General features: G+C 38.0%; 1 protein-coding gene across 1 annotated transcript in view; it reads right to left on the reverse strand.

The window, feature by feature from the left end:
• EFCAB6 (EF-hand calcium binding domain 6) overlaps positions 1–13,862 on the reverse strand; it is a 100,727-nt gene that overhangs the window by 67,647 nt on the left and 19,218 nt on the right. Inside the window, exons 7-11 of the mRNA XM_026054269.1 lie at positions 9,702–9,820; positions 7,606–7,730; positions 5,805–5,953; positions 636–749; positions 247–367 (exon numbers count right to left, since the gene is read on the reverse strand). Of these exons, the coding sequence (XP_025910054.1) occupies positions 247–367; positions 636–749; positions 5,805–5,953; positions 7,606–7,730; positions 9,702–9,820 (628 nt within the window). The remainder of the gene's footprint in view (positions 1–246; positions 368–635; positions 750–5,804; positions 5,954–7,605; positions 7,731–9,701; positions 9,821–13,862) is intronic.

Genomic DNA, 13,862 nt, shown 5'->3' on the forward strand with positions numbered 1-13,862 from the left:
ATCAGGAATGCCTGCTTTAGGGAGGGACAAACATGTTTAGTCCCAGTTTGCACATATCTAAGTTAAAAAAAAAAAAAAAAAGAAAAAAGAAAAAAAATAGAAAAAACACAATATGGACTCTCTGAGGTAACACAACACCAAACACGGGCTGGCAGCTACCAGATAACTTCAGAACAGATATGAGAGATGAACGCCCATCTGTGAGACTGATTAACCAAGGCAAAATCTAAAAATAATTGTTCTTACTTCATCAAGCATCAGGAATGCCTGCTTTAGGGAGGGACAAACRTCTTGGATGTATCTGCGTAACTTCTGAAGAACAGTGTCACCAGATAAAGTTTCATCATCTCCTCTAACYGGATTTACTCTGTAACAGGAAAAAGACAGACTTCACTACTTCTACCTCTCGCCTTTTTCTGCTCAAAGTTTTCTTTTTAGAGCAGGAAGGATAAATCACCTCATTAAGACTCGAGGTTTGATAGGATAAAAAGAGTGTGCACTTAGAGAAAGCAATGCCAAAAGATTATTTAACTGAATTTAATCAATTCATTCAGTGAATACATTGCTCTTGTTTTCAATGAATATGTATACCACAAGTTACTCAGACTAGCACAAAAAAGAAACTGCCTACTTACTTATACTTTTTTCTCGGGGGAATTTTCTGCCTGTTTTCAAAGGTGTTCCCAGGATCATGGAATTTTTCTAAAAACTGTCGCCAAGCAATTTTACCTGTGGCTTTCAATCCAAATCTGATTTAAATAAATAAATAAATAAATAAAAGATGTAAAACAATTTTAAAGGTTTTCTTTTAAAACACTATATTTTCAGAGAAGTACTGAAAATTAGAACATTACAACTTCACTATAGCGTCAATGTGTGCAACATTCATAATTAGAGTAATCTTCCATAGTTGTGTTTTTGTTACTAAATATGTAAACTGAGCCAACTTATTTTCTCAGTTCCACATGTCTAGCTATGGAAGAACTAGACTCTAAGTGAGAATTCATCTARCCAAATGTATGCATCTGCACCTGAGTGAATCACTTTAATTTCCCTTTATAGTCATTGGGGAGAAACAGGAACTTTCAGGGCAGGAATCATCTCACCTAAAGCAGACATCTAAAACTGCTTAGATGTATCCTGCCCATTGTTTCTCTCCAGTGATTATAAAATAGAGTCTAGAAGGAGCAATTCAGATGTAGATGTTCACGTTACAGATGTCTACAGTGAGATTGTATGTAATGCATCCTTTCTCATTATTTACACGTAACAGAAGAGAAACTAATTGAGGCAAATAGTGTGGGGCTTTTTTTATCTTATAATTCTGGTTCTATCTATTCTACTGAATTCTGAAAGCCCTGGAAATATTAAATGGTGTTAAAAAAAAAAAAAAAAAAAAAAAAAAAAAAAAAAAAAAAAAAAAAAAAAAAAAAAAAAAAAAAAAAAAAAAAAAAAAGGAGGAGGGTAACTGGGGAAGTTAGTATCACATGGCATGAGTAATTAAAAGCAATAGAGACCAGATCCAGTGACCCCGTTCACCCCAAGTCATTGGCTTATCGCCTATTCAGTTTCAATGGTACAACAATGTGGCCCGAGTGAGTGTGGCCAAACATGCCCTGCTTCAGATGGTGATCTCCCATATTGTTAGGAACAGGCCAACTTGCTACTCTAGTCATCCCTGAAAAGCWTTTCTGATTCCTAATGCTCCCTAAAATGGTGGCAGATGGTGTTTACAGCGTCTGCTAATCCCAGATACATAGGACAAATCTAAAAAATTAGCATATGCAGTCAGAGGTATATAAGAGTTCTTGGATTTATTACCAAAAAACCCTCCAATCTTTGGACCTCACAGCAGTTTCTCAAGCTCAGCCAATAAAGCAAACCCCCGAAGTCACAAGAATCACAGCGTTCCCCCCGGGCCTACCAACACCTGAGAGCACCGAGCACTTTCTGCTGCGATATGGAGCCTGACTTCTTCCAACACTCCTGCCTAGGAGCAGCGCTCAAGGACCACAGTGGAGCAGCTCATGGGCAGAGCATCTTAGACTGCACAAACAGTGTGGAGCACCAGAATGGGCTGGGAAGAGCCAAGCACCACAGGATCAAGGGAAAAGAAAGTAGAGAGAGTGCTGGTGTTTACATCTCTCCAGGGCAGCCATTCCCCTCCCTGCAGGAAGGGCTCTGCCAACAATACTACTGAGAGATAGCTTATTAAAAAAAAAAAAATGTGGGAAGGAGAAATATTTTTTATCTGATTATTGTCTTGGATGAGTGAGTATGAAACAAACAGTAGGAAACAACAGATGATCTTTAAAATTAAGGCCCAGATAACAACTGTTATTTCGAGCCCCCAGCTGAGATTCCTTCCCACTCCAATGCCTATGGTCTACTAAATCATTGAATCCTGCTGCAGAGTGCAACTCTGCACTGAAAATGAGCAAGCAGACAAAGCTGCATCARTCCTTTGGTGTCCACCTCCTTCCTCAGAAGCCTCCTCGGCCTCCACACAGGTTTTGGCAAACACCACTGCCAAAATGCTGAAGTGAACTTGGGAAGAAATGCAGATGCTGGTGTGTGAAGGCTGGTCATTACACTTTGCGGTGACATTGGCCAGGAAAAATTACATTCTGTGGGTGCTAATTTAGAATTTTGTGTACTATAATATGCCAGGTAACTCATTAAAGTAAATAAAAAAAAATTTTTTTTTTTTGAAGGATACATCTAGTCATGTAGAAAGGAGTACACTTCCAAAAAAGTTGACTGATACCACAGTACATACAGAAAAAAAAAAATTACCGAATCACAAAATCACAGAATGTTCAAGGTTGGAAGGGACCTCTAGAGATCATCCAGTCCAATCCCCCTTGCTCAAGCAGGCACACCTAGAGCACGGGGCACAGGGCAGGTTTGGAAGATCTCCAGAGAAGGAGACTACACAACCTCTCTGGGCAGCCTGTTCAATTAACCAGCAATGCCTTAGTGTTGCATAAATCAAACATGATGGCAACAAACACAACGGCAACAAAAAAGGTTTAAAACTGCCTCTGCTGCTGACAACCATCCTCAGTTTTCACTCTGAACTACTTTCACCAAAGTCCCAACCGAGAGAGCACTATGATGTTATACTCCAAATGGAGGCCACCAAACAGAAGTCTGAGAAGTCACCAGAAAAGGAGACCACATAAGAAGAGGCCACCCTTAGGGACAGACTTCATAGCGGTCATGTGTGACCTGCTCCCTCAACTTACCCTCACATGCCCAAACCTGTGAAAGGACACAACGCTCAGCAGTGCTCCAAACCCAAACAGAATATCTCCAGTATGGGAATGCTGTAGTGTGGTGTAATTCATTCCTTCAGTTTATACAACTCCTTGATGAGAGTCCACAATGAGAGAATTTTCACGAATGGAAATGCTGGAATTCAGGGAATTTGGAACTCAGATGAGTGATGTCCTTTGAATGAAGTACACAGCCGTGGTCTGCTCTGATGCACTTGATCTTGCTGCAGCAGGSACATAGACTGAGAGATAAATGCTGGGGTAATCTGGTCCTAAACCAGTCAGGGATAAAATCCTAACTGATGTCTAGGGCAAAACTGCATCAACTTCAGTAAACCCCGAATTTCATAACAGAAGCCCATGAGATGTAAATATGTCAAACAAGCATAAAATGCTGTCATGTATTATTTCTTAAAAATAGCGCTCTGCCACATCACATGCCATATTATTTAAATATAAAATTTAAAATCTTGAAATCACATCCCTTGCCCGTCAATTATTATTATATTTATTATCAGCTACAATGATGCCACATCATTATTAGAACGAGAGAACTATAAGAAACTTTTGTTGTTGTTCTATTCAGCTGGTGGATCTTTTGAYTTACATCAGCTGAGAAATATCACCTAAGAAATATAGGCTTGCACATTTCGGTTTACAGCATTATTAAAATGCCACCATATTTTTCAAAAGTTAGAGAAAGCTCCAGTAGAAAAACACACAGAAACCTTTTCACTATGCAACTGCTCTTAAGAGCAAGATTTACTTTAAGATTTAAACTATCAAGCAACGTGAATTGAAGGAAAAAAAACTATAATAGCAATTTTTTGACAAAGTAATAGTTGATCATTGTTATATCACACTGTGAATGACTAGAGGCAAATCAGATTTATCCACTGAATGCACAAAGCAATATGGTTACTGCAGATGATACTCTCATATAGCACCTGCTGCTGTAAAATATCTATCTGCAGAGAGGTCTTTAAAGCTAACTAGTGCATATAAAAAAATCAACTGATTATTTTCATGGATGATTCTACTGATTCTATTTCAAACAATTTAAATATGCACACACTAAGTTGTGGAATCCTTAAATAGAAATACATGATAGGTTTATTGCCTCCCTCCCGTTGTAGGATTTGGGTGCCTGGCCTATTGTTGTGAGTTCAAGCAGTATTCTAGAGTAAAAATGCTTTCTAAGCTTTAGAAAGCTTTAGAAAGCTTTTTCTTCCTCTCTCTTTGACTGGCCATATGCCCTTAGCACAGTTGCCAACAAGTATAAAGTATATTCTGGCAGTTTTCTTCTCAMAGCTTTTGGTTTCTGAGGATAAAAGATTAGGCTTGAAAAAGCCCAGTCTAGGTTTAACCAAAAGCCACAAAAGCATCCACTCCTATGATATTTTTGCTTTAGAAAGGAAATATGAGTTTACAAAGTTAGTCTGCTTAAGTTCAAATCATGTCCAGGAAACAAGACATCCTGGAAAATGTCCTGTAACCTTAACAGAGGTCTGCTCAGATCCTTGGAGCCAGGCCTGAAAATACTTTCTATTAATTTGTCTTTTATATCCTGTATCACCCAAAAGCTGACCTGAGTTTTGGTCATAATACTTCAATCAGATGCCTGATTAAGGTAAACTAGTATATTGATTTGAGGCTTAGAGTTCACATGACAATATCTACCCTCACAGTTTGTTTTTATACAAACATTTACAATGTCAACACCCTAATTCTTTGTCTACTACAGTTTAAATTCAAATTTCCAGGGATGAAATTAGTTAATTGTGCAGCTCACAAGTATACTCAATTGTGTTTTTCAGTGAATAACTGTTACCCAGGCAGAGCAAAAGCTCCYAGCTTATATTTGTTCATTGGGTTAGGGTGAGGGTKAGGGTTAGGGTTAAGGTCTGGGTTAAGAGTTAGAGTTAGGATTAGGGTTAGATGGGGTTAGGGTTAAGGTTAGGGCTAGGGTCTGGGTTCAGGTTGGGGATTAGGGTTAGGTTTTATGGTTAGGATTAGATAAGGTTAGTGCTGGGGTTAGAGTTAGATAGGGTTAAGGGTAAGATTAGGGTTAATGGTTAGGGTTAGGGCTTGTTCATTGAGTTTAGTCCTACTTGTTTCTTGCCACAGAAGCATCTTTAAAAGAGCCATCCTTATAGAGTTACCCTGTCACTGAGCAAAGAGAGCGCCAAGAGTGAAGCTGTTCTAGCTAATTCCCACCATGCTGTATCATTGTTCACTTGTTTGGAAGAGGATTAATTCTCCCTTTAAGAGACTAAGTATGAATTTCTGAACCAAAAGAACTAAGAAAACAGCAACTTGAAGTTGTTATTCCATTAAAACTATAAAACTTACTGCTCAAAATGTGTCTTTTTTACACATTTCTATCAGCTTTTACATACTGTGCTTTACACACGGCAACATAGACACAAGTGAGATACATTAATGATGGCAGTCACAAAATCAATAATGAAGTTATGAGACAGCAAAGCTAAAAAATGTCCCCTAAGAAAATAATATGATTCTTACCTATTCATTAGCTCTTGAAAAGTTTCACTTGGTAAAGGAAATATAAAGTCATTTATGACTGACTTCAAGCAATCTAAAGATACAAATCCACTCTGACTGACATCAATTGCTCTGAAGGCTTTTTCAATGTCCTGATAGGCTGAACACAGCTGTAATGAATACAATTTATAGTGTTTTGCTCAGAAAAATCAAGCTCATGAAGCTTTTAAAATAATAATGCATTTTTTACGAGGCCTTTTCAAATGTTCTTCTCTGTGAACTGATCAAACAGGTTACTGTGGCATGCTCTGACCGTCAGATGTTTAATTAATAAGCTCACTACAAAACAGTATTCCCAATCACAGACTCTCTAATGACAAGTCAGACAAGTTTCTCAGATAATAACTCTACCTCAAAATTCAGAGCTAAAAATACTTGGTGGATCGGCCCGCTTGATAACATCTTTCTTAATATAACTTTAAAACCACCCATTGCATAACTTCATGTCAAAGTTCTCCTTATTAAAATGGGTCGTTGGCACAAGGAATGCTGGAAATGTTAGGAGAAATGGAATAGTTAATGTAGCTGCTGTTTAAACATATTACACATTTCTTCAGTTGTTTTTTTAATTCACGGGCTGTTGCAAAGCAGCTATGTGGAAGTGCCTTTGCTTACGGGACTTGGAAAATGCCTGAAAGTTGACTTACTGCAGATTTTGATAAGGCTCATGAAACAATAGGAAGACTGGTTTGTTTTTCTGAAATGTTAGTTCACACTGGGTTGTTGAATACAGCAAGCATCCCTGAGGCTTTTCTTACCTTCCCCTCCCATTTTTTGACAAGTACCCCATCTGCTTCTGAGCTGATTACTGTTTATTCAAAACTGCAGAAACCACTGAGTGAAGATAATGTATAGAGAGATTTTAGAAAGCCCAAAATAAACATCAAGGACTTTAAGGGCGAGCTGTGCTCTGCTTCCATTTCGGGTTTTAGCTTCCCTATCAAAGATCTAAAAAAGGAAAAAAGGGTCAAGATGTCAATGCCCCTGAAACCTTGTGCGTTCYTCCTTTCCTGTCTTTTCAGGGCTAGGAAAGAAGAGTTACTGGTCTGTGTATCTGTGTACTAAAATATGCAGTTCAGGAGCCTCAGCTTCTGCCTACTTAGAGAGAGAAGAATCTCATGACATTAAATAAATGTATGAATTACTGTTGGAAAATTTTGTTTTCCTTCAACTTCCCACAGAGCAGGTAGAACATAGGTAGGGCAGCAACCATTGGGTTCTCCCATCATAGTCCTCAACTGTCCTTGGTAAGATCACATCTAAGGGTACATGGACAGTCATTTGCCATGCCTCTTCCAGTTTCAATCTCTTCTCTAAGCTTGCCACCACATATATAAAAAAAATGTTTCTGTATCAGAATTCACTCGCTAAGAATATGTTTCATGCAGGTGGGAAAATTACTGTCAGACAATGATAACTATTCATTATATGGAGTTAGTCATTAATTACTTTGCTCTGACAGGGAAATCTAATAATTCCCACTACGAAACACCTTAGCCATCAAGCTTCAGGTTGCTACCATTTTCTATTAGCCTTAGGAATATGGAGTTTTAATGTCCTGGATCTAATAAAACAAGACTGGAAAGTGCAAAAACGCCACTGCCATTTCTGCTATCTGGCTTTAAAAGTAAACAAGACTTAGCATGAAATTTCTCCGTGAGAGAAGCTAGTCTCCAAACCCGGGAATTTCCTCTTTCCGTGATGCCTGGCTCAGCCTCTCCATCTGGGGAAGCATTTCAGGACATCAAGTGCACTCTCTTACCTTGTCTCTAAACGCTCTCGCAGTGCCGTCCAGGCTGCGCTCTGCCACAGCTCGCTCTGCTGACGACGGCTGTAGAAGCTTTTGCTGTTTCTGYTCTTTTTCTTTTATCTTCTGGCAGATTAGTGCTGTTGTTAAGTAAAATTGGTTTTAAAAGGGTCTACATGGGACAGTCAGCTTCAAAAATAAAATTAAAATATCTAATAACTTACAGGCTTAAAATAACTTACAATAACTTACAGAGTGTGGATAATAAACATATCTACTAACCTCGGAAAGGCTCTTTTCCATTTCCTTCATATACACCTACTTTACTGTCCTTTCTTAGCTCCCACCATCCTTGGAAGAGCTTCTAGTTACTATGAGTAAAATATCCCTCCTCAGTGATTGCCTAGCCACAAGAAGAAGATATTCTGTGGAATAGCTCTTTCAGTGGAAATGAGAAGCTCATTCCATGATGCTGGTTTGTTGCATGGGCTCTATTCCATGTGCTGTTGGCAGGTACCGTCCTTAAGGTAAGGACACTGCTGTGGAGGTGGTCTATTTAATTTGCAGCATAGCAGCAACCAGGACACTGGGCAAGATCCAAGGAGTCTGAGAACCTTCTGCACAAAGGAATGGCACAAGAAACAAAATTCCGTTCACTATGGGCAAGGATACCAGATGACTACTCTGCCCTTAAGGCATGCTGCAGAAGAAGCCACATCTTCCTAGATAACACTTTCCTATTTAACTAGAGCTATGTTTTTAATTATTTTAATTATTTAATTATTTAATTATTTTAACTTACACATTTTCTTGTGCGTGTGAATCTCAATTCCATCTAAAACTGCCTTATTCAGTTTAGTAATGTGTTTATTAAACAAGCATCACACAGCTTTGTACCTCAGAAATGTGTCACAGAGGCTTTGGCTGCATGATTTTTAAACCACTGATTTAGCTGTATGGTTTGGAAATCTTTTTTTAAACAGGTGCTGCTTTAAAAGGGTGCTGCTTAGAAGTCTTTTGATAAATGTTCCACATGGACAAAGCTCCATGTCTCAAAGTGCATGGAAAGCAGATGACAGGAGGTGAAATGAAACTGAATTCAAGAAACTGTGAGGTGCAGAGTAAGACAGGGCTGCAGCATCCCCTCGCAATGGCAGATGACCCAGAGGCCACTGTGAGGTGCCAGTTGCTGTGTAAAGTCCTGAACATCAGAGGAATTTCTGGCAGGAGGAGCGGGGAGGTTTTGTCCCAGGCCATGCTAATTAGCTGCRTTAATTCTGGGTTTTAATCAAGCACAGTTCTAGGAACTGCAAAGGAGGAGAAGGAGCCAAATGTAATAAGATTATTCCTCAAGAATGTCAGTAGCCCACAAGGAAATAAACTCTATTTTGGGTAATTATATTGGCTTTCACTGATTGTGCCTGCATGATCTTGGATGGTACTTCATAAGCTCACGAACCTCTATAGAGTCACACAGCAGTCATTTAAAATGGTGAGAAGGTGAAGTACCTTAAAAAAAACTTCATGATTTTAAAACAGATTGGCTTTCCCTAATCCAACTGAAGCCAGTGTGAACTGGCAGCACTCTGGAGTTTTGAACCTCAGGCCATCCGCTTTAAAGCGGTTTCAAGCACAACTCCTGCCATCCAAGGAAAGGTTTTTTCACCAGGAAATGGATAATCAAAATTCAGACTTCTGGACTGCTGGTTTCTCTTTTATAGACCAGTATGGATTAGTTGATTCTGTTGTAATTCCCTTCACGAAGTGTTAAAGTTTGAGTAATAGAAATAGAAATAGACAGATTTTGAAGCTAATAGGCTCAAATTATAGCTTACGCTCTTTAGTCTTCAAAGTGCAGGTAATTCTTTATGGGCTTAAATGCAGTTAAACTCATACCTCTGTGAGTCTGCACATTCACATGTTGTGTCAAGCCGGCAGATTTTTTCTGTATAACATTTCAAACGTAACCTTTTGCATCTGTGYACAGGGCTAAATCTCTTCATTAACTCCACTTTTTCGGCAACTGAACTACTGAAGTACACTTGATATCACTGGAAAGACGAAAATACCTCAAATTTCCTGAAATTTTCAATTGTTTTCTGAACACATACCTGGAACTTGGTTTTCTGTACTCTTTTCCTTAACTGTATCTGCATTCAAGCCAAAATTCTTCAGAAAAAAATTATAATCAATAACATTGGAATCTCTAACACAATAACGGTTCCACAGTCTGGAAAACAAGACATTTTTACAGAAAATTACTATCCCAGATCCTGTTGGTARTGAAGTGCAGCAAAAAGTTAGAAAAGTTATATTCAAAAGAATGTAAAGAACAAACTAGCAATAAATGATTTTTTTTTCTACATTCCCATTACATTCTTTTCTGGCTTCCTTCCTCTGTCCAAGATTATGTCTATAGGATGTGAGCTGTCTGCATAATATCATTCAAATCCTAAATACAGTGCCATTTGGTTGGCCATCTACATGAACATGAATTTTAATGGATCTGCACAGAGAAGTTTTTCTTTTTTATAAGAATATTATGACATTCTTAAACAAATTCCATGGGAACTTATGATAAACCATACCTAAACACTATAACAAGTTGCCTGGGTTTTACAACAGCCTGGAAATTTTGCAGCAGCTTCATTTGGATTAAATGTGAAGTTTGCAATTAGAACTCATTTCCACATGGTATTAATTTTCACAGCTTGGAAATTAATCTCTGGTTGCAAGTGCTTATTTTCTAGATATTTCCTCTAATCTGCAGTGAAGTTGATAATATTGCTGACAATTGCCATCCTCAGATTTTAGTCAATTGCTTGTAAAAATAGGCAATTGTCACCTACCGGAATAACAGTTTGTTACAGAATTCAGGTCCGGTTTATCACAAACTACCCAGGGCTATATCTGCAATCCCCTCCAGACAGCACTGCTGTGACTCATGTTTATAATTTATCTTCTAATCATGAAACCTAGAAAGATGTGATTTTCAAAATGAAAGTTAAAATGCTGTTGTAGAAAATGGGTCCGTTAGTCTACAGCTAAAATGGCAGTGTTAGAACATCTTGTTTAAAAMAGGCAAATAATTTTCCCCCAACTTCCTCTCTCTGGATTTACTCCCACAGTTTGTGTCTCTGTAAAATAAAACTTGTGTTTGAACAAAGCATGCCTGACAAAAATGCATCTAGCTACTCTTGAGTAATTTGTTCATCAAGCTAAATAACAGCTAAACTGGCACTTTATTTGTTCATTCAACTTGTCTAGCTAGTGAAGATACTACACGAGATGATGTATTCACCTCTTAAACTCCTTTTTCAAAGACTAAAGAGAACAACTGCTACCACTAAATCTAAAGTCTTCACAGTCTCCCTAGAATCATGACTATCCCTAAAATGTGGCGTTTTTCCACACAATTTTCCAACATTCTGAGCACGACAGCACCTGTTGTGAGGCTGTGTTCTGCTTTTAACTTTGCCAATACAGGAAAATACAAGTACCTCCTACCTCTGCTCAGTAGTTTTTCCATACGAGGACATTAACCCTTTCAGAGTCTCATAGTGGTAGACTATGAGTGGAAGTTTAAACTTCTTACCACATCAGTAAATCATCCAACAGTCTAAATTTTTGACCAAAAATTAATTTTAAAAAAGTGATTATTACTTAGTAAGACTAATATTTGGCATAGTATTTATTGTTCTATTTCCGAAGTCCATAACAACATTATCGAACACTTCACTGGCCACCATTATAGCTGGCATGTGTTCTAAAATCTCTACGTCTGCAGTAGGCTTTTTAATATTCTTTTGAATATTTTTATCATATATTTTGACTATGAAAATAAAATACTCAAGTTATATTCAAAATGAGCTTATGTTGGTAGGACCTGGCATTGCAGAAGCAGAGGAGATGTTCACACAGGGTAACGCCAGCCTCCACGGCTGCCTCTCTAGTCAACCACCAGCAGCTCTTGAGATTAGTGGAGGTAATTCAGGTCACATAAATCCAAGTTCTGTCCGAGTAGTGCAAGGAAGTGGGATTGCCCCGTTGAAGTGATTAGYGCCTTGAAATATCTTCCCTTTCTAATGAATATTGTACCTTGGAGAAAGGATATCTCATCTACTGCATCTTTTTCAGCCTGGTCTATTTGTGGACAGCARGTCATTTCAGTGTGACCACAAAGCCTGCAAATCCTTGCGTGTCACTTATTTCTCTTTGCTGATGCCAACTGGAGCATTCTCATGCCTAATGTAAGTACATAGGTAAGTATATGCATGATCAGAACCTTGATYACATCTGATTTTCTGTATTTTCTTTTCAAAAGATTTCAGTACATTCTTGGCATCTCATTGTGATATCAAGAATTAAACAACATTTAAGYCCTTTAGAACCCATTTATAATCCACTACTCACATTATCAAGGAATGCCAAATTCTGCTTGCCATTTATGGGACCATTTAGGGCATAAAGAGAAGAGAATCTGGTTAATCATCAGGCAAATTCCATTTGGGACAAGTAAGCACTGTTGTGCTGTAACATCCCGTTCTCCTCTCTGCTCTTCGAGTTGTGTGACAGGCTGGGAAGTAATGAGTAGCTGTCAAGATCATTGTAATTCAATCGCTTTTGTGAGGTACCAAAAAACAGCAATTCCTGATCACAGTATTCATCACAGAAGTCACTGACATGCCTCTTGCCTCAGTTTCCCACCTATAAACTGTAATGAAAATGCTGCTCTACCCACGAGGCTTTGTTGGTTATCACAGTAAACCACATCCCTTTGTTTTGATACTTGTAAGCTGTCGATATGTATAATTCATGGAGGAGTTCACTTCTCCTCAGCAATTCCTCCACGTCCTATTTCACCCTCAAGTCTTTCTTTATGTCTTATCAACGGGTGGGGATTATCTGTGAATTTATTTTCAAGGAAATTTTAAAGGGATGAAGATTATTTTAGCTGTGAGTTGTACATATGGAAATAGAGAATGAATACATAGACAGTACTTTGACATCTGTGAAGTGTGATAGAAACACACATAATAAAATGCATAGAGTCACTTCCAGTTTGAAGAAACTTTTTATGCATACATTCAAAATAAAAGGAATACTTTAAAAACATTTGTGTGATTGGATTATTTGAACACTGACAGTTCTATTTTACAAAAATGCCATGAGAAAGATCAGGTTAATAGTACACCTCAGCACCAGAAATGACACTTTGGCACATTTTAGGAGTATCTAAAATTCTTCCCTGTCTACAGCTCCATTTTTGATCTACTAAAATACCCAACACACAACCAAAAAAACAGATACACACAAATTACTGTGGCCTTAATACAGGAAAGAAACGTTCTTCCATCATTATCCTACATTAGTGACAGTTTTCAGCAACTGATGGGAGTACTCCATTTTCTAGCACATGAAAAGCTGCTTCCCTTAGAAACTTTCTATTACTACTCCCAGGCAATTTCTGCTGTTCTGAACAAAATGGCTTATTATGGATCTGCATGTATCAGGGCTGGAAAGTCAATCCCATTTGATAAAGAAATAGAAATACAGAACTAATTGCAAAAATTGTTGGAAATTGCATTTTGCCAGCACTTCTTTATAGTCCAGCTTCTTACACAGGACACAAAATCCCCATGAATACGCAATAACCATGTTTTGCACATCCTTAAAGAAGGATACAATTATGGATAGGATACGATTGGGATGTGCATATAATACATGGAGATTGAATTGTTCTTTGCAGCAGCCACCAAAATTTGGCCTTTTTATCATGATAAAAAGGTGTTTTGCTGTTGCCCTCACCTGGGCATATAATGAGAACACAAACTGCGTAGCATCATTCTTGAGTAACCTATGTTAATATGACTTAAAATACAAATTAGTGATCCTAACCATCACAATGACTAATTTGCTTTTCTAAATGTGTTGAACAGTGACGTTATTCCCCAAAACTAGCTTTAAACATTGACAGCAATCTCTTTTATCCTTCTATATAAAAGGAAGGAGGGAAGTAAGCAGTACCAGGGGCTGAATCAGACATCCCAAACTATTGTCCTCATCTGCATTGCTCTTTGGAGATGCTGATCTTTTTCCAGTTATTAGAGAGGGTGCCTAGCCTTTGGATTACCCTGCCCTTCGTGCCGTCGAACAACTTCCCTATGTTTTCCCATGACTTTTCTCTTTATTTCTCTGTTTATATAATGTAAATTAATTCATTAGTTGTCATATGGAAAAAAAAATCTCTTAACTCTTTATATTCAATTCCT

This window comes from Nothoprocta perdicaria, unplaced genomic scaffold (genome assembly GCF_003342845.1).
Source record: "Nothoprocta perdicaria isolate Ctin4 unplaced genomic scaffold, notPer1 scaffold_120, whole genome shotgun sequence".
NCBI classification, from domain to species: domain Eukaryota; kingdom Metazoa; phylum Chordata; class Aves; order Tinamiformes; family Tinamidae; genus Nothoprocta; species Nothoprocta perdicaria.